This window comes from Carettochelys insculpta, chromosome 1 (assembly GCF_033958435.1).
Source record: "Carettochelys insculpta isolate YL-2023 chromosome 1, ASM3395843v1, whole genome shotgun sequence".
Classification (NCBI taxonomy): Eukaryota; Metazoa; Chordata; order Testudines; family Carettochelyidae; genus Carettochelys; species Carettochelys insculpta.
The window spans coordinates 82,615,208-82,637,105 of record NC_134137.1 but is presented as its reverse complement, the minus strand read 5'-3'; the positions used below and the strand labels follow the sequence as shown (position 1 = coordinate 82,637,105).

General features: G+C 47.5%; 1 protein-coding gene across 2 annotated transcripts in view; it reads left to right on the top strand.

Moving 5' to 3' along the window:
* Positions 1–19,593, top strand: part of KLHL1 (kelch like family member 1) — a 501,813-nt gene extending 482,220 nt beyond the window's left edge. For both annotated transcript variants that reach the window (XM_074982861.1, XM_074982860.1), the window contains 2 exons: positions 14,238–14,409; positions 19,534–19,593. In XM_074982861.1, the coding sequence (XP_074838962.1) occupies positions 14,238–14,409; positions 19,534–19,593 (232 nt within the window). The remainder of the gene's footprint in view (positions 1–14,237; positions 14,410–19,533) is intronic.
* Positions 19,594–21,898: the final 2,305 nt, after the last annotated feature.

The window sequence follows — 21,898 nt, the reverse complement described above, 5'->3', positions numbered from 1 at the left end:
AAGGGCTGTAGAGGTGACCCTGGCAATAACAGACAGGTAAGTTGAACGTCAGTTCCAGGCAACTTAGTTGAAACAATAGTAAAGAATAAAATTGTCAGGCACGTAGAAGAACATAATTTGATGGGCAAAAGTCAACATGGTTTCTGCAGAGGGAAATCATATCTTACTAATCTGCTAGAGTTCTTTGAAGGGGTTAGCAAACATGCAGACAGGGGAGAGCCAGTGGATGTAGTATACTTAGATTTCCAGAAAGCCTTTCACAAGGTACCTCATCAAAGGCTCTTATGTAAATTAAGTTGTCATGGGATAAGAGGGAAGGTCCTTTCATGGATTGAGAACTGGTTCAAACACAGGAAACAAAGGGTAGGCATAAATGGTAATTTTTTCAAATGGAGAGGGATAACTAGTGGTGTCCCCCAAGGGTCAGTCCTAGGACCAATCCTGTATAATTTATTCATAAATGATCTGGGGAAGGGGGTGAGCAGTGAGGTGGCAAAGTTTGCAGATGACACTGAAGTGTTCAAGACAGTCAAGACAAAGGCAGACTGTGAAGAACTTCAAAAAGATCTCATCAGACTCAGTGATTGGGTAACAAAATGGCAAATGAAATTTAATGTGGACAAGTGTGAGGTAGTGCACGTTGGAAAAAATGACCCCAGCTATACTTACAGTATGATGGGGGCTAATTTAGCTGTAACTGATCAGGAAAGAGATCTTGGAATCATTGTGGATAGTTCCTTGAAAACATCCAGGCAGTGTACAGAGGCAGTCAAAAAGGCAAATAGGATGTTAGCAATTATTAAAAAAAGAGGGATAGAAAATAAGACAAGGAGTATCTTACTGCCCCTGTATAAATCTATGGAACACCCACACCTGCTACTAGCCACTGTCAGCAGACAGGCTACTGGGCTGGACGGACCTTTGGTCTGACCCAGTATGGCTGTTCTTATGTTCTTAAAGAACTGCCAATTCTTCTGAACTCTTTTTCCCCTTAAACTTCCTTCCATCTACCGAAAATACTGATATAAGTTTGCTAAAGTCTGTTAACCTTATTTTGTCTCTTTTTCCTTCCCATCTTTTCTGGGAACCACAATCTCTATCATTTCATCACCAGCTTCACCCAAACTTCCTTCCACTTTTAAACTATCAAACAGTTCCTCCCTATTCATCAAAATCCACCTCTTTTTCCCACCTATATTGCCTTTCTCAGTTAATTGCCTTTTCTGAGAAGGATGTAATTTAGATGGTGCCAGAGGCCATATACTGTACCTGAAATATGGCAATTTATGAAGTATATGTTAAATGTTTTAACCACAAGTTCTCATTGCCCACCTTTTAACTGCTTTGTAGTCCATAATAATATTCTCCTAATTAGGTAAAAAACAACTGTTTTTCATCTTCATTAAATTGCTGTCTAAAACTAAACATTGTTTGTGCTAACATCTTCTAACCATAATGACTTTATTTGTTCTATTGACTTCATTGGAACCACTCTTACAGGCAGTCCTGTTACTTGCCAGTACTGAGTGCCAGCACCTTGGCAGCCCCAGCCATGGGATTGGCTGGAGTGGGGTGTGGGGAGCTGGCTGACTACAGCACCTCTTTTTCTACACAAAAGGTACAGTAGTCCTCTGAGTTACATGAGGGTTGCTCTCTTCTGTACCCTCATATAACTCAAATTTCATGCAAGTTGAGGCAGAGCCAGGAACCAAGCATCAGCCTGGCTCCTGGCTCCCCTCAGCTTGTGGGAGCCCAGAAACTTACCACGGCACCACTGCTTGTCAGCTTCCTGTCTCCCAGAGTGACAGAGAGCCAGGAACAAGGTGTCAGCCTGGCTCCCAGCTTCTCTCCACTGGTGGGAGCCAAGAAGTTGACCAGTGCTGGTGCTCTGGTAAGTTTCCTGGCTCCCGCAAGCCCAGGAGAGCCAAAAGCCAGGCTGCCACCTGGTTCCCAGCTTCCCACCACTCTAGGAGTCAGATGCAGGTTCTCCCTGGCTTCCCCCAGCTGGGGGTGAGGGTTCTGGAGCAAGGAGCCAAAAGAGCAGCTGCACTCCCCAGCCCTCAGCCCCCAGCCCCTGGAAACCCCACAGCTTTGACTTGCACTTAACTAGCGTTAATGCAAGTTAAGCTCAAGTTGAAATCATGCATATCAGGGGTTTACTATATTGCTTATAAGCAAAGTGAGCTGGAAAAGAAAATACACACAGGGTAATGGCCAAAAACTGTTCATTTTGAACAGTCCTTCAAAGACTGTGTGGCTTTTCCTCCAAAAACAACATATCCCTTTATCTGATGTTCATTTTACAACCAAGTTTAGGAAGTGTGCATTGTTTCTTCACCTCCCAGAGGGCAACAGACTTTAATAGACTCTATGATACAGTATTTTCTTTTTGACTGCAAGGGTCAAGGTAAGTAGCTGAAAACTCATACAAGCTAAATATAAGTAGCATCATACTTTTTTTTTATTTTTTTTTTGTAATCAGGTAACCAGGGGCTAAATGTAATGCTTAGAATTCAATTCTGTCAACAAATCAGAAGTAAATAAAAGAGCTCTCTATTTGTAATTGCCTGGAAAATGCTTACATTTTTCCCTTAAAAATAGAGATGCATATTTCATTTGTAGCAACTTCATGTGCTGTAGGGCAAGGGGGAATACCATCAAAACTCCTGAATATATAAAAAGTAATCAGTTTGTAGCTGTCAAGGTGAAGCCAAGGACAAAGGCTGTTGAGCTTTTGCTCCTATTTTTAACAGCCCTGTATCCTGAAAATCACATATTTGTTAGCAAATGTTATTTAAAAATTGGTCAAAATAACCCCAAAATAATGTAACGTGTAACTGGAAAATATTAAGTATTTTATTACACTAATAATAATAACATATGTATTCTGTTATTTTCAGCTGAAAAAGATTAAAAGATGTGGGGGAACAAATGCAAAAAATATAGCTTTGTTTTCCTCTTTATTAATTGGGAAATCCCTCCCATACATACCAATGTCAGGATAATTGAAATTATGAGTTTGATCCATGGTTTCTGCTGAATAGAATTTAGCTTCATAATATAAAAAGCCTCAAACTTGATGCCATCAGAATTCTATACACTTCATAGAGTGATTTTTTTAAAAAAATGAATTTATGTGTTTTGACACTCTTTAGCCGCGTCTACACGTGCTGGCTACTTCGAAGTAGCGGCACCAACTTCGAAATAGCTCCCGTCATGGCTACACGTGTTGGGCGCTATTTCGAAGTTAACATCGACGTTAGGTGGTGAGATGTCGAAGCCGCTAACCCCATGAGGGGATGGGAATAGTGCCCTACTTCGACGTTTAACGTTGAAGTAGGGAACGTGTAGTCGTTGCGCATCCCGCAACTTTGAAATTGCGGGATCCTCCATGGCAGCCATCAGCTGAGGGGTTGAGAGACGCTCTCGCCAGCCCCAGAGCTCAATGGTGGCCGCGTGGAGCGATCCCTTAAAGCTCCCCACCCCCTCCCTTCCTGTGCAGGAAGCTGAGAGAGCCTGCAGGTAGCAGCAGTAACACGCGGCTAGCCTGCACGCTCCTCCGCAGCCACCCACACCCCCACCCAATGCAATGGATGCCCGGAAGCCCCCCCAGCGCCCCCAGGGGACCCCCCCAAGGGGAGCCAGGGCTCACAGCCCAGCAGCCAGGCGGGGAAGTGGCAGCGGGGCCCCTTCTTGACGGAGGCCGAGCTTCGGGACCTGCTGGGGCTCTGGAGCGAGGAGGAGGTGCTCCAGGTAATGGGTAGCAAGAGGCGGAACGCAGATGCTTTCGCTCGGCTGGCCGAGGGCCTGGCCGCCCGGGGTCACCCTGCCTGCACTCCGGATCATGTGCGCAGTAAAGTGAAGGAGCTGCGGCAGGCTTACGCCCGGGCCCGGGATGTGGCCGGCCGATCTGGGGCCGCCCCCGTCACTTGCCCCTTTTACAGGGAGCTCAGGGACATCCTGGGCCCCCGGCACACCTCCTCCCCTCCGGCCACTCTTGATACCTCGGCTGAGGAGCCCCAGCAGGCCCTGGAGGCGGAGTCCACCCTGGAGGCAAGCCCCGCACCCCGGGGGCCCCCCCCAGGAGCCCACCCCCGGGGCACCAGAGGAGGAGGAGAGGGACTCCTCCTCCAGTGACACCGGCCTCCAGATAATGATGCCGTCCTGGAGCTCCAGCCGGGCGTCTGCCCCCCGCGTGTCCCCCAACTGTGGGAGTGGACTGTCAGGTATGTACCCCCCTGGTGCACACCCCCGGGGTTGAGGGGCGGGGGTGATAGATATGGCCAGGGACCTCCACATGCCCAGATGACCATGGCCCCAAGGACAGCAGTGGCATTTCCCTCACAGGAGTGCATCAGCCCCTGCCCCCCAGCACGACAGTGCCATGCCCCATCCCCGGGGCTGGGGGAAGCGGAACCTCTAGGGTCCCCCGGGCGGAGGGGGTGGGACACCCAGCACCAGCAGCAGCAGCAGCATGTGATGGAGTGGGGGGAGTGCAAATGCGAGACTCAGGCTAGATATGAGAAACGAGCTGAATAGCTCCCAGTAGCTAAGGATGATCCTGGGGCTACAACTGGCAGGTTACACCTCTGCCCTGAACAAAGAGGAGGGAGGAGCTGAGCTGGGTTTGAATTGGGGGCGGCAGTTAGAGGCTAGGGGAAGGGAGAGCTGTAAGGCAGGCAGCCTGAGGAGGGGGAAAGGTACACCCCAGAGGGGCACCCCTCGGGGTCTTCTCCCCAGGACAGGTTGGAAGGACTGTCTCTGACTGCTGTACTGTCACTTCTGGGAGAAACTGGGCATCTGTTGCCTAATAAACCTCCTGTTGTACCTGCTGAGTTGAGAGTCACTCCTGCCAGCGGATGGGGTGCAGTGCAGGGGGACCCCTGAACCCCATCACAGCAGCATCTCCCGGGGACGGGGATGGGGAACCTGCAGCAGAGGGGTGGGGGACAAGGGCCACAGCTCGGGGCCCACACTAACGGCTGTCTCCACTCTTCTTTCCCCCCCTCCTGTGTTCCGCAGCTGCACCATCAGAAGGACCGGAGAGCACCGGTGAGGCGTCAGTGGTCCCGGAAAGCACTCCAGGGCCATCACTCCAGGCCAGCCCCTCGGTGGAGCAACGACCGGCCCCACAGCGGGGAAGATGGCGGACACAGCACCAACAGCCACCGGCGATGGACCCCCAGCTGCTGGCCCTGCACCGTCGGCAGCTGGAGGTCACCGAGCAGCGGCTGCGGGTGGAGGAATGCCGCCTCCACCTCCAGGAGCGGGCGCTGGCCTGGCGCCAGGAGGCATGAGGGGGGCAATGTGGACCCTCAACCGCATCACGGACTCCCTGGCCCCCCAGGCCGTGCCGGCCACCGCAGCGCCCGCCCTGCCTGCTCCAGCCACTGCTCCAGCCACTGCTCCAGCCGCTGCACCTTCTGCCGTCGCACCACCACCCGCCACCGACAACCATTCCACCGAGGGGGACCTGGGGCCAGCTGACACTCGCCAGCTGTATCTCCCGGTCTGCCCGGCCCCCAGCCAGCCCCGGCCAGGGCTGCGGCCGAGGCGGGGATCCCAGCCGCCAAACCCCAGCGCTGGACTGTAGGGGCGTGGGGCCCAGGACGTGCCCCCCCCTTTATATATATTCCCCCCAGTTTTAAGTTAGTTTTTTGCTGTAAATAGTTTGTATTTGTGACCCCTGTTTTACAATACTGATCCTTACCCCCCCATGTAAATAGTTCCCCCCTTCCTTGTCTTCCCCTTTCATGTTATCCCTGTTTTTATAATATATATATATATATATATAAGTTAGAATTTCCCTGTACATAGTTAGTCGTTGAGATAGTAATAATAAGAGTTCAAAAGATGTTTGATTTGACAAACAACTGTCTGCTTTTATTTTTACAAGAAAAGTGGTGAGGTGTGTGGTCTTGGGTGCTCTGTGGTGTGGGCGTAGGGGCAGGGAGTGTTGTGGAGGATGGGAGGGGGACAGTGGGGGGCCTGCCAGCGTTCACCCCATGGCCTCATTGAACTGGGCCCGCAGGGCCTCCCGGACCCGGGTCCCTTCGGGGTCCACCTGGCGACTGGGGGCAGCAGGTGGCTGCACATCAGCCCTGCCGGCCTCCACAGCCCAGCCCTGAAAGAAGGCCTCCCCCTTGCTCTCAACCAGGTTGTGTAGTGCGCTGCACGCACCCACAATCTGTGGGATGTTGGTGGGGCCCGCATCAAGGCGGGTGAGGAGACACCTCCAGCGCCCTTTGAGGCGGCCAAATGTGCTCTCCACCACCTGGCACTCGTGGTTCAGGTGCTGATTGAAGCGCTCCTGGCTGGCTGACAGATGGCCCGTATATGGGTGCATGAGCCAGGGCAGGAGTGGGTATGCCACATCTGCAATGACGCAGAGGGGCATGGTGGTGTCCCCCACAGGGATCTCCCGCTGGGGGATGCAGGTCCTCACCTCCAGCCGGCGGCACAGGCCCGAGTTCTGGAATACACGGGCGTCATGGGTGCTGCCAGGCCAGCCCACATAAATGTCCAGGAAACGGCCCCGGCTGTCCACCAAGGCCTGGAGGACCAATGTGTGGTAGCCTTTCCTGTTTATGTAGCATCCTCCACTGTGTTCCAGGGTGTGGATGGGGATGTGGGTCCCATCCAGAGCCCCGAAGTAATTGGGGAAGCCCAGCGTGGCAAAGCCCACGATGGCGGCATCCGGCTCCCCCAGCCTCACGAGCCTGTGGAGGAGCAGGGCGTTGATGGCGCGGACGACCTGCAGGGGAAGCACATGGGAGAGCACCAATGAGGGGTGTGCAGGGTGTGTGTGGCCCTCCCCTGCCAGGGCTCCCCTCCCCTCCTCTCCCCTCCCGTCCCCTGCCAGGGCCCCCCTCCCCTCCCCTGCCAGGGCTGCCTCCCCCTCCCCCCGTGGGTCCTCTTACCTCCATAAGGACAGCCGCGACGGTGGCCTTGCCGACGCCAAACTGCTGGCCCACGGATTGGTAGCTGTCTGGAGTGGCCAGCTTCCAGACAGTGATGCTGACCCATTTCTCCACTGGGAGGGCACACCGCATGGCGGTGTTCTGGTGCCTGAGTGTGGGGGTGAGCCACTGGCATAGCTCCAGAAATGTCTGCCAGCTCATCCAAAAGTTCTGGAGCCAGCGGTCATCGTCCCACTCTCCGAGCACCAGCCGCTCCCACCATTTGGTGCTGGTGGGGTAGCTACACAGCCGGCGGCGTGTGCGGGGGGGCGCTGCAGCGTTGGGGTTTGAGTCCTCCTCCCCTGCACGCAGCTCCTCCTCTGTGGCAAGGAGGTGCTCAGCTGCCTCCTGCATGGCATCGAGCAGGGCGAGCACTGTTCCTACAGGGGCGGCTGTGTGGACCTCTGGATGCTGCTGCTGCTGGGGGTCCATGACTGCGTCGCTCGAGGTGTGTGTGCCTATGGCTCTGCAGACCGCTTGCTGTGGAGGCTGCATGTGTCTGGGAGGGGCCCTTTAAGGGAGTGGCTAGCTGTTGCCCCGGAAGCGCTAGTCCGCCCTTTGACCCTGTCTGCAGCTGTTCCTGGCACCCTTATTTTGATGTGTGCTACTTTGGCTTGTAGACGTTCCCTCACAGCGCCTATTTCGATGTGGTGCTGCCCAACGTCGATGTTGAACGTCGACGTTGCCAGCCCTGGAGGACGTGTAGACGTTCATCGAAATAGCCTGTTTCGATGTCTCTACATCGAAATAAGCTACTTCGATGTACTGTTCACGTGTAGACGTAGTTTTTGTGAAGAAAATGGAGATTTGAATAAAGTGGGTGTGAGCAGGCTGGGCCAGAATATTTCTCATAGCAAATATAAGGAAAGTAGAAGAAACAGCTCCTGAAAGGAGTGGCATAGATAATAAAGGTGGATAAAATTTTCAGTAGTCCCTAAGGCCTAGATTCACATAGGTTCATAGGCACCTAATTGCGTGCTTAGTTGCCTGAGTCTTAGATTTAGGCACTAGTGCATATCACAATACACCCACTGATCTCTATGGTTGTCTAAACTCATTCAGTGCCTAAGATTCTTAAATAAAAAGTTCCCTGGGTGATTGTACTTCTGTCTCTGGGCATGGATGCAGCTGCCCCACTTTCAGAGTACAGGCTCCTATCTCTCATCTAACCTTCACAGTGGTTCACAAGTCAGGGAAAGGGAGGCTGCCTAACTTGCATGTGGGGCGTAATACAGTAGACATGCTCAGATGCTGCCTGGTGAATACCTCAAGTGAGTTCACGCACAGTAAGGAGATGGCAGAAGTTCTCACTCATAACATCCAGCCCAGTAGTTGGGGTAGTCGCCTGGCATGTGGGAGACCCACTTCAATTTCTCCTCTGCCTGATAAGATGAATGCATCTGGACAGGGCTCTGCAATCTAGTCGTTGGGCTCTGGGATATTTTGCTGTGGGGTTGACTCCATTTTTTCTATTTAAAGCTGTTCTCATTTGGATAAATAATTAGAGTCTGAAGCCCAAGGACAAGAGTCTGGATAGTCATCCTCAGCTTGGATGCTATCTGTCTTTCTCTCTGTCCCAAACAACTCTTTCAATATGTTTCTAGAATGCAAAGGTTTCAACAGGAGAGAATGAGGTTGCCCCACAGTAAGAATACACCAAAAACTGAGAATGATAGATTCCTGTTTAAATCATGTCTTCTCAACACTATGTGTGCTGCATGCTGGATCAGTACCCTTATCACTAGTCTAACACTGGTAAGGGATATGGTCCTCTTCCTCAATGCCCTGACATCCAACTTCATGCAAAAATTGTTTTTGTTGCCTAGCTCCAAACAAGATTCATGGCGGTGGATAACAACCAGAGACAAGCACCTCCCTGTAGCCCTGAGGGAGAGGCTAGGCTTCTGACATCTGCCTCTCCCTGACATTGCTGATTGGCTAGCTAGTTCACCTAGTGTGTTGAGTTTTGTGAATCCCCCTCTAAGTTGCCTACCTACCCCCACTGCTTGTGTAGGTGAACATACTCACCAAACTCTGCCTCTGTGAATCACAATGAAGCCTTGTGATTTTAACAGGCGCCTAAAGGATAGGTTTTGTGATACATAGGCTTCTGAATTTTTTAGTTATTTTTGAACATTTTATCTAGAGCTTATAAATCTAATAACAGACAAATTAGACCAGGATCCAGAAAGCTTACTTTTTTTACATTAGATCAGTCATCTTTCTTTCTTTCGTTCTTTTATTGCCTATCTTCTTTCTCTCATGCTCTTTTCTTTTTATATAGCCAGTATGGAATTTTCCCTATATTCTGATGAAATCAGTGTTGTGTGACTGATTTGATAGACTCTGCCCAACAAATCCATTTATGTTTAAAAAAAACAGCTCACATTTTTATAAACACTGAGGGATCACTTCTGATGCCCTTAGTCATGCTGATTAATATCTTACCATATGAGGAGTGCCATAGATCTCAATGGCATTACCCATGTAGAGTAGTGCTACTTAACATGAGTAATGGTGGCAATATAGAGCAAGAAGCATCTCCACACTTCTCAGACAAGCTTCAATAAACTTACTGGAGAGTTCAAGCTAATTTTAGGAAAATGGTTTCCAGTGTACTAGAAAAGAACCATTTCACTATTTTTTACAAAGGGACAAATACTTCCATTCTTAATTACTTTATACAGCATTGTGCTCTGTCCGTTTGTCTCCAAGGCTATGTCTAGATTACAGGGTTGTGTCAACAAAATCTCCATTTTGTTGATAAAACCTGCAGAGCATTCAGATTTCAAAGTGCATTCTGTCGACATTAAGTTGACAGAACGCAGCACTTTTGTTGACAGCTGCACCCCGCTTGCCAGAAGGAAGAAAGCTGCTGTTGACAGTGATCTGTTGACAAAATGCCAGTCTGGACATTCTGGGGGGGCCTTCTGTTGACAGAAAAAGCCTCTGGGCTGCTGTGCAGGTACCCTTCCGGATACCCTGTCCATAGCAAGCAACACTCTATGGTTCTGCCTCCGGTCATTCTTAAAGCTGCAGGGAGACCAGGAAACCCTGTGGCAGGAAGCTGAGAGTGTGCGAGCATCAGAGCTACCATCTGCAGTCACACACATGCCTTCACAGCTGCATATCAGTGAGTGCATAGTGAGATAGCCAAATGCAAGGCACCCCAGGACTCCACTGGGCCCACAAGAGAGCAAACTGAAGGATCCCAGGACTCATCCTGGGGCTCCAAGGGGCAGCCCTGCCCCTCTCCTGGAGTGGGGCTGAGCTTCAGGCACTTTTGGTCAAGTGATGGGAGGAGGAAACCCTCCAGGACCCCAAAGCCAGGAAGCAGAATGTTGAAATTTACTCCAGTGTGGCCACCACCCAAGCTCAATGGGGCCATCCCCACCACACCATGGAGCAGGTCTGGGCAAAAGTCAAAGAATTTCTCCAGGGCTACATCTGTCTTGGGATGCTGCCAGAAGCTCCAGGGCAAGACCAGCCCCCTGCCCATATTGTCAGGAGCTCTATCACATCCTGGGGGGATGGACACATCCCGCCCCCGTGCTGCAGCATCAGTACAGTGCTGGTGGCCCCCCACTGCAGCGGGAGTCTCTGCAGGAGGAGGAGGCAGCCCAGCCTCAACCCACACCAGAGCCAGAGCCAGAGCCAGAGCCTGACCCATACTTGAAGGCCAGCAGCCTCATGCTGATCTTGGACCCAGTCCCTGACAGCCAGGCCATCTCCTGGGCATCATCAGAACTGGGTGAGCTTCCTCTGGTGAGTAATCCTCATGTTACATGCCCCAGGGCATGGGGGATGGGCACAGATGGGGCATGCTGTGAGCATCACTCAGCCACCCTGGGTGGGACCTCACAATGTGGTCCCAGCATGTAGGACCATGTGCAGTGAGAGTGCATACCACACATATCTAGCAGACAGCCCATGGGCATGAATGGCATCCTGCTCCCAGCCTCATGGGAGGCTGGACAAGCCCAAGACCTTGAGGGGGTGCTCCCAGAAACTGCCATGCTTGGAAGTGGGCTAGCCACGAGGGTGCTGGTCTGACCCCAAATACACCGACTAGTGCAGCACCAAGCACACAAGCAAGCCTGTGGCTGTGCGACAGCATCCACTCCCACTGGCAGCACCACGATCTGTAGGTGTGCATGCAGGCTCACCCACCACTCATGAGAGGACCCTTCTGTGGCAGGACACCCCCTTGGCTGCTAGCCCATTGCTTGGAGGGGGCCACAGCAGTCAGCACGGTCCTGGAGGGACCGCAGATCTCCCATGCAGCAGGGCCCTCTGTGCAGTCCACACATGACTTTGTTCCCGAGACATCACCATCTCTTGGCCTGGGGGATGTTGATCACTGCTCACAGTGGCCATACAGGCTTCATTTCCTGAATGACTCGCTGTCTCTCCTCCTTTTCTTCCTTACAGCTGGACTCACACCAACCAAGGGCCGAGTCATGCCCGTCACATCACTAGGCTGAGCCCACAACTGAGGAGGGCCATTGGCAGGTGTATGAAGAGCTCCAGCAGAACCACATTGCAGCCCTGTGGGCCATCCAGGGCACAACAGAGTGCCGGCTCAGGGCCAACACGGAATGGCAGTCGTGGGCCTGGGACCAGCGCATGTCCTGCTTTGATGCAGTTACTGTGTCTGACAGGACATGATGGCCCAACCACCCATGGCTACCCCCAGGATTGTGCTCCCACTGGCCCTCTCACATGGCATCCTGAACCCCATCCTGATGCCCTGAGTGATAGCCATGGCCTGCTCCCCCAGCCCACCCAGAGCTTTCCACAGCCCCTACTACCCTTGTCCACCCTGACCCCACCAGACCTCCTCCTGGTCCCATCTCCAGCCCATGGCAGGAGGGGAACCCAAAGCAGACACCCCTCAGGGTCCTGCTCCCCCTAGCATTTTCAGTCCCCCATCCCATGTCCCAACCCCCTCACCCAAGGTCTGAGGCCCTCCACACCCTGTTCCAACTTTCACATCACTTTTTTGTAAATAGTTGTGAATGATACTGTATTTGTTTTGCACAGGTGTTTTTAAAGTAAAACCCATTTATTTGTTGACCACACCCACATCTGTTGTTAGTCTGTGGGGATTGATGGGGGTGTGGTGGTAAAGGGAGAAGTTGTGTTGGGGAATGGGTAGGGCTGTGGGCCTACAGGCCCCACTGGGGGTGTCCTGGGGAGGGCTACTGGGGTCCATGAGAGAAGTGCTCCCTCAGGGCATCCTGGATCCATAGCTCATCCTGATGGGCCAGGTGGATGGTGGCTCTGCCTGGCTGCTCACAGGCATGACCCTCATGGCTTGCGACTGCCTCTCATGCTGGGAGAAAGGCCTCACCATGTTTCTCCACATGTTGTACAGGGCACAACAAGCCACCACAACTTGGTGGATGTTGTGCTCCCCCATATCCAGGTGGGTGAGCAGGCACCTGAACCAAGCCTTGAGGTGGCTGAAGGTGCACTCGACCTGCATCCTGATGTGGTTCAGGAGGCATTGAACAGTTCGCATCTGCGGTCCAGCTAACTGGTGTAGGGCTTCATTAGCCATGACATCAGGGTGTAGGCAGCTTCCTCCATGATGCAGACAGACGTCTTCATGTCCAGGACCACCAGCTCACAGCAAGGGACAAAAGAGCCTATCTCCAGCCTCCGGCACAGGCCAGAGTTGCGGAACTCACAAGCATCATGTGCCCAGCCCACCTACCTGATATAAATATCCATGAACTGTCCATGGTGGTCAACCAGAGCCTGTAACACCATGGAGAAATAGCCCTGCTATGCTCTGGGGCACAGATTAGGATATGGGTCCCACTAAGGGCCCTCACACAGTTTGGGAACCCTAGGTAAGTGTATCCAGCCACACCATCATCAAGATCTTACAGATGGATGACCCACTGCAGCAGGATCATATTGATGGCTGTCACAACCTGCAGAGGGAGGCAACCAAATGCATACATTAAGGACTGAGGAAGGGAGTCTCTGTGCCTCAGGGGGGTCTCCAGCCCCCTCCCATCTCCCCACCCAGTTCTTCAGGAGCTTCCCCCTGCGATACCACTCCCCAGCAGCAGGTCTCTGCAAGGGTGTGATGGAACAGTCTCCCAGGGATGGGAATTCTCCTCCACCCCAACCCCACCCCTTTCTCCCCCCAACTCTGCTTCCCAAGGTTCCCCCTTTAGCAGGACACTCCTCCCCCATGCAGGGATGGCAGCCCAAATGTTTGTTACCTCCATGAGAAGGGCCTTGACGGAGGACTTCCCCATGCCAAACTGGTTGCCCACCAAGCAGTAGCAGTCAGGAGTGTTGAGTTTCAGAGGGTGATTGAAACCCGGTTTTCTGTGGGGATGGCAGGCCACAGCTAGGTGTCCTGTCTCCTGAGGGTGGGGGTGAGCCAATCACAGAGCTCCAAGAAGGTGGCCTTCTGCATTTGAATGTTCTGGAGACACTGCTGGTCATCCCACTGCTCCATGACCTTCTGGTCCCACCAGTCCAAATTGATGTTGTGCCTCCAGACCTGCCTGTGCCCTGGTGTCAGATGGATGCAAGTGTGAAAGTTCTGCAGCCAAGGCATCATCCTTGAAGGTTGTCTTGGGCTCTCCCTCCATAAGGAAGAGGAGGACAGCTGTCAGGAAGTTCAGCAGCTGCTGCTGCAACTCAGTGTGGGTCCACAAGAAGCCCAAGGGCATCTCCAATGGCATGGTTCTCAGGGACCAGCAAGACATGAAGCTCTGCACTAGCTGTGCTGTCCCTCAAGGGGGTAGGCATATCCACAGAAGGGGCAGGAAACGGGTGTCAGGTGCGGGAGTGTCTCTTTAAGCAAGAATGTTGCCAGGGTTCTCAGAAGGAACTGGTGACCTGTGACCTTGTCTGACTGTCTGACAGGGTTACAGGAGGCCATTTTGCCAATAAAGTAGCCAGGCAGTCTAGCCACTCTCTGTCAACAGAACAGATTACCCCTTCAATCTACCTTGTGGTCTGGACGTGATCTGTTGACAGAAGTTTTGTTGCAAGATGTCTTCCGACACAAACGTCTGCAAACAAATCCTTGCAAACTAGACATAGCTCAAGGGACTAATCACAGACTAAATTGCCATTCAACATATAAGTATCAGAATCTAGCATATACTTATTTTTTCTGCTCTGAAAAGACTGTTCATTGGAAGATTTGTAAACAAGTTGTTTATGAGTACAGATTTTTTGTAAGGGTAAACATGACTTAATACCTCGGTTTTCATTAAGTTTGCATCTTCCTTTCTTCTTGTTCAGATATGACCCAAAAACTGATACTTGGACAATGGTGGCTCCATTGAGTATGCCTCGAGATGCAGTTGGTGTCTGTCTTCTTGGTGATAAATTATATGCAGTGGGTGGATATGATGGCCAGACATATCTGAACACTATGGAATCATATGACCCTCAAACTAATGAATGGACGCAGGTACCTATAAACTCATTTTTCCCCACAATGTATTAACATTAGTAAGTAGCTGACATTACCCTAGCTGTATGTTCCACCAACCATTAGATAGAAGTTTTCCCAGAAGAAAGAGAAGAAAAATGTGTCTAGGAAACTAAGAGGAAATGGATAAAATAGGTACCCAAAATACTATAATTCTAATCAAGTTCTTTAAGCTGAATGATTTTCCATTGACATGCTATTTTCATGCTGAATTTTCAGTATGCTGGTTGAAATTTAATCTATAGTTGTTGAAAGTGGCTCTGGTGTTTTCTTTGGTGACAAATATGTCATTCCACTTTCTTGCTGGGAAAGCAGTTTATTTCCTTGATTTAGTATGCACTCTCTCATTCCATTACCTTAATGTAATGAACACCATGAAGTAGGCTGAATGCTGAAACATAAAACATTGTGACTTGGAATGTGGATTATACAGTTGTTGATACTGGGAGAAAAAAAGATGACAGCAGAAGGAACGTGGATTGGCATGGTTCATGATTGCTTGGAATGGTTTGGAGATACACAGCAATGACTTCCTAGTATATTTTTAAAGGCATTATTTCTTACTATTCTGTATCTTTGTGTCATCTCCTATTGCTAATGACTCCATACGTGTTGAACTATTAACTACACATCCTGTGATATGATAGGCCTATGTAAAAAGAGTGGGGTTTGTTTTTTTTTTGTTTGTTTTTTTTGCCATCGTGAGCAAGTGTCTTTTGTGGAAATTAGTCATCAGAAAGCTTTTGGATGTTTAGGTTTTTCTGTAGAAGCCACTATGACACTGCTAGCACACTGAGGCTACGTCTACACATGCAGCCAACATCGAAATAGTCTATTTCGATGAATAACGTCTACACGTCCTCCAGGGCCGGCAACGTCGATGTTCAACTTCGACGTTGCTCAGCCCAACATCGAAATAGGCGCAGCGAGGGAACGTCTACACGTCAAAGTAGCACACATCGAAATAGGGATGCCAGGCACAGCTGCAGACAGGGTCACAGGGCGGACTCAACAGCAAGCCGGTCCCTTAAAGGGCCCCTCCCAGACACAGTTGCACTAAACAACACAAGATACACAGAGCTGACAACTGGTTGCAGACCCTGTGCCTGCAGCATAGATCCCCAGCTGCCGCAGAAGCAGCCAGAAGCCCTGGGCTAAGGGCTGCTGCCCACGGTGACCATAGAGCCCCGCAGGGGCTGGAGAGAGAGCATCTCTCAACCCCCCAGCTGATGGCCGCCATGGAGGACCCAGCAATTTCGACGTTGTGGGACGCGGATCATCTACACGGTCCCTACTTCGACGTTGAACGTCGAAGTAGGGCGCTATTCCTATTTCCTCATGAGGTTAGTGACTTCGACGTCTCGCCGCCTAACGTCGAAGTTGGTGCCGCTACTTCGAAGTAGCGTGCACGTGTAGACGCAGCTTGAATGAACTAGCTAATCTTCCACAGGCCATGCAGTTGCAGCCCTACCCTGCTACAGTAACTTATTCTGTTTATAGGTTGAAATATCAAGCTCCAGCCCAATAGTACTTGCATAGGGAGCAAGAAGAAAGTGAGAAACAGTCAAAGCAGATTTTGAAACTAGTAACATTTACACATCTGACTCCTGCCTGCTTGGGAGCACACTGGAAACTCTCTGTACAATGTGGAAGGCTTAGTAACTCTTCACACACACACACACACACACACGAATCAGGTACTGCAGAAGTCTTGTGTAAACCCTCTGCAATGTGGGTTAACTTCACCCAGATGCCAGTGAATATATGTGAAAGATTATATAGTTATCTTGAGAAAACTTTGTCCTTATTAAGAGTGCCCTTACAAGTTGCTATCAAAGGCATGAGAAAAGTAGCACACAGTCTAATAGTCAAGCAAAATTAAATATTAAATGCTTTTTATTTTTCCCTTGATGGATTAATGATTTATGTGGTCAGTTCTATTAATCCTCCTGGAAATTTCAGACATAAATCCATTAGGATTAGATTATTCATTCATTATATCACCTTTCTTCATGCTGCATAGTATCTTTACTCTGAATGGGTTTATTGCTAAGTATCATAGATGTGAGAGAAAGCAGTAGAGTCTGGTCTTCAGCTAATAAGGCAGTAATAGACTTTAGTATGCTCTTGTAAAAAGGAACAGAGAACCAGCACTGACTCTGAACTGTATATTCTTTTGATTTGTCACAACAACATGTTTTAAAGTGTGAAGAAAAATTCCTGCTTTCAGCCATTTTGCATGCAACGTGACCACTAAGTATACAGTCACACTTCTTACTGCAGCCAAAACTCTGTAGAAGCAACCACAGAATGGCTATGTCTACACTAGAACAATCTGCATGCAGAAGTTACTGTCAGATGAGATGTTTCGACAAAACTTCTGTCGACAGATAACATCTACACATAAAATTGGATCGAGGGCCTCTCAGAACATCTACATGTCTTTTTTGTTGACAGTTTCTGTTGACAAAAAGCATCTTGTGTGCAAATGCTCCATGAGTTTTGTTGACAAAACCCCAATTTTGTCTACAAAACTCTCTAGTGTAGATGTAGCCAATGAGTGGCAGCTTCATGTTCTGCTTTCAGCTCCAGTAAGGATTTGTGGAGCCATATGTTCTCTTTGGCTGTGTTTACACTATAGGGGTTTTTTTTTCCAACAAAACGGGTGTCCTGTCAACAAAACCTGCAGTGCGTGCACACTGAAAATGTATTTTGTCAACATACTATCCACAGAACTCAGCACTTTTGTCGACAGCCTTCTGCCTCTCCACCACGAGGCAAAACGCCTTTCTTGACAGAATCTGTCAACCAGAAATCTATGTGGACGCTCTGGGGGGCTGTCTGTCAACAGACAGGGTTTCTGGGTCACCGGGCAGCCCTGTCTGCTGTGCTGTCAAGAAAGAGCTGGGTAATCCGGCCACTCACTGTTGACAGAGTGGATCGCTTTTTCAATTCGCTTTTGTGTGTGGACACACTCTGTCGAAAGAAGTTTTGTCGGAAGATCTCTTCCAATATTGACTTCTGTCAACAGATTGCTCTAGTGTAGATTAGCCCTAGTAATTCTGGAACATTTTTATACCACTAGCACCACAGGAAGAGAGTCTTTACTATAGAAGCCAAAGCTGTTCATTAGAATTCATCTTGCAAGAGAGGTGGAATATTTAGGATTCTGCTCTAGGCCCCCTTTACAAAGCTTATTTCCTCAAGGAAGAATGAGATTTTGGCCTGTGTCAGCTTTCAACATTCTAGTCTTTTCTTTGGTGTTGTGTCTCTTCATTGAGTTTTACCCTTAGTGACATTTGAGGATATATAATAGTTAAGAACTACACACAGGGATAAGAGGAATATATTTAATGTGATAGACATGTAAGGGTGCACTTCATTATCTACTCAGGAAAACTAGTTATAATAGCAATTATTCCCAACTATTGAAATTATAGTATATTTATGTGCAATAGTAACATTATGGCAAATCACGTAAAGGGTAATTTCCCTCATTCACACTGCACTGTAATTTTTTTAACTCTCTCAGTACCTTGAGCATGCCAAGTTAGATTTCAAAATGTATTTAAACAATAACTGTAGAGTACACAAAAATGTAATTTAAAAATCTCATGAAGTACTTTCCACACCTCACTTTTCAGTTTGGCCCTTTAACTGTAGTCCTTATCATTTGGCCCATGTTATATAGATGGTGAGATTAAATGATCACAATGGCCCATTCGGGCTTTGAATCTATTGTTTCATTCTGTCACAGTGAACATAGTGTCATGACTGGCCTGCTAATAATTGCCTCTTAAATACCATTGTCAGAGATTAAGGTGCGTGCTCAAGAATGATAGTTTTGCTTTGAGTTACTTGACTAAGAATCAAAAGGTCTGTCTTTAATTCTAGGGTGTAACATACATGCTGTGTATCCCTGGCAAATTCCCTATTATCACTGTACCTCACGCTCTCGCCTGTAAATATCTTTTTCTCTGACCATTTATCTATTTTAGCTATTTAGTTGTAAAGCTGATTCTGACACCTTTATTCATACAGCATAGCACTGCATTCCATCAAAGAATACTCATATCCTTGGGTTTGTTTGTACTACCCATTTAACTGGCAGAACAAGGTCTCAAGTGGACTCTCAAGTGTGCCCTAAAATCCTGCTACAGCATTTAAACAATTGAGATAACATACTGTTATAAAAATTTGAGGAAAGCACATATAGCAGAGGCTATGGGTCCTCACTGTGTATGTCGAGTATCGGAATTGTAGCCGTGTTAGTCTGGATCTGTAATAGCAACGAAGGGTCCTGTGGCACCTTACAGACTAACAGAAAAGTTTTGAGCATGAGCTTTCGTGAGCACAGACATTAAAACTTAACTTTTGCAATTACCACAGAAGTATTCCCGTCACTGTCTACCCTAAATACAGATACTGATATTGTAGATATCAATTTGTGACAGTTGGAGGAAAATGTAAATGTGTTACATTGTATTAAATCCCTTTCAAAAACAATTGAAAGCAAGTTAGTGCCATGGAAACTATTGCATGAAATAGATCTAAACTATGCAAAGCATTTTGAAAGGAATAAGAGAAAAGCAGTTAAACAAAAATAACCAGGAACTGGAGTTAGCACTTAAACTACAAAAAACTAGGATTTTTTTAAATAATTATTTATATTACTGTAGGACCTATAGTTTCCACCTGAGATGTAGGGGTCTGTACAGGAGACAAGAGATAATCCATGCCCCCCAAGCAATTTACAACAAAGCAGGTAAAAAGATTTGCCCAAAATCACATTGAAAATATATGGCAGAATCAAAAATCAAACTTAGAGCTGTGGAGTCACAGTCTAATGCCTAATCATAAAACTATTCTTCCTCCCTATCCTTTTTATAGTTTTACTGAGTACTGTATGATATAAGGATAGAAGGAAGTAGTTTGAAAATTACAGAACTCTGATATTAATTAATTGTGTATACTTTTTGTAATTCAGCTGCTGTTGATGTTGACAATACATACCACCTGAACAATACATACCACCAAAATACTTTTGCCATTTTTTGCATCACTTTCTGTTAATTTGCATCTTTTTATTTTGTTTTCATGCAGATGGCATCCCTAAATATTGGACGAGCTGGTGCCTGCATCGTAGTCATCAAGCAACCATGACTTTGTCACCACTGGTTTGGCTTTTACTGACTATGAAATGTCTATTTTTCTATCAGACAACAAGAATGATAACTTTGTGAAAACAAGCATTTTCATACTGAATATTCTGCTGATCTCAATCGTGAAGAATTTTGAAAATGGAGATTGAGTGGTTCAGCCCTGTGAAGTTATTAGGAACTGTTCACAGTTACTGAACAAGAAAAAAAATCAGTCTGTTAAAGGAGAAAATATATGCACACACCGAAGTAAGTTCAGGTACTTTTCTTGAGAACGTGTAGTGCTGAGCAGGATAATTGGAAGTACCAAGAGCTAGCTCTTCATAAGGAACAGAAGAGGTCTGAGAACAGTTTTCATGGAACAAAGAGGTTTGATTATGGAATCATCAAGGCACATTTAGTTACTTTATCAACTTTGGTTTCATTGAAAAGAAAAGTAGGTGTCATGTGATGTTTTTCTGTCAAGATATTATCTTCAGAGGGGTCATGGCTTTCCATTTAGACATCTGGTTAGACAAGGAGAGGAAATTAGTTCTTATTAAAGTCGAGAGGAAAGGTTAAAAGGTCTGAATATTTCAGCTCTCTTCCTTATTCCAAATGATTAAGCCTCTTTTCTACAGTTTGATGAGAAGTAAATGAAAAGCCAGAAATAATACAGTGATTATTTCAGTAACTTTGGACTGTTCTTACTTGTCAGATTTCGGAATTTCAGCAGAGATTTAATTGAAATCAAATCCTGAGAATTAGCACAAACTCAATGTGGAAAGAACAAGAATTTTAGCACAATTTGGAACTGTGTTGAGAAGAATATGAGTCAAAGGAAATGTCTCATAAATGTATTATAATCTTGCAATCAAATCAAGCATGTGTGCTCTGGTCACATTAAATGCTTTATGAATCTCCTACAAGTAGAAGCCCCTGGAAGTCTGTAAGACAGCTACTTCTATTCTAATGCATCTTTTAACCAATGAAACATGACTAGGCAATGGAAATTTCTTTTGGTCCAGTTTGACAGAAACCCGATTGCAGATAGACAAGAGAGAGAAAAAAAATCAGTTCATTTTCTTTTTTTTTTTCAAAACCCACACTCAGTGTGGCCTCATTCTAGATGCCATAAATCCTTCCATTTTATTGCTGAAAGTTATTCCAAGTAAGGGCTAGATTAGGAACATGTGCAAGTAGAATAAGACAATATTAGACCATCATGATCTGATAGATTCTGCATAGAAATTATACAAGACCCTAGTGTGCTTCCTATTAAAGTTGATCGATTACAGTAATAAGGCAATATCATGCTTTTGCGTCAGCAATAGTGCAGATCCTGGCATCTTCTAATTGCTCAGTTAGATCAGGTTAAAACCTCATGAAGGATGAGGATCTGAGAGACCATGGCATCACTGAAGACATGGGAACTGTGGGGAATGTCTCTACTGATAGAGAATAATCTTTTTCTCTGAACCAATGCAGCTCTATTAAGAAAAGAGTTTGTAGTTGAATTACTGAAGTTGCATAGTTCATAAATTCAGAATTAAACTGACCTGGTTTTTCATTAGCTGTTTTGAAGGCAACTCAAGCTGCAGACAAGACTGTTTAGTATTTGGTCAGAATGGAGACTTCTGAAACCACTGGGGTTGCCAAAACATTAGTCTTAGTGGCATGTGGTTTGAAGATGTATCCTTTCAATAAAAAAGAGTTATAGCAATAATTTAACTCCGTCACTGAAAGTGTGTCTATACAGCGCCATATTTCAAAATAAACTATTCCAGAAGATCTATTCTGGAAAAGTTTTTTTTTTTAAAATAACACTGCTATACACAGAGGCCGCGTCTACACTAGCCCCCGTCTTTCAGAAGGGACATGGTAATGAGGGATTTCATCAGATGTTAATGAGGTGCTTCCATGAATATGCAGTGCCTCATTAGCATAAAAGTGGCCACATGCTTTTCAAAAGTGCCACTTTCGACATGCATGCCACCATGTAGACAGGGGCCTTTCAAAAGAACCTCCCAGACTTCAGAAGAAGCTTCTTCCCAAAACCAAATGGGAAGAAGGCTCTTTCAAAATTAAGAGGTCCTTTTGAAAGGCCACTGTTTACACAGACAACATGTGTTTCGAAAGTGGCACTTTTGAAATGTGTGTAGCCTCCATTATGTTAATGAAATAGTGCATATTCATGACAGCACCTCATTAGCATCTGCTGAAATCCCTTATTACCATGCCCCTTCCAAAAGAGAGGAGTAGAGAAGACGTGGCCAAAATGAATTTTGAAACAGCACTTATCACCTATTTTGCAATAACTATTTTGAAAT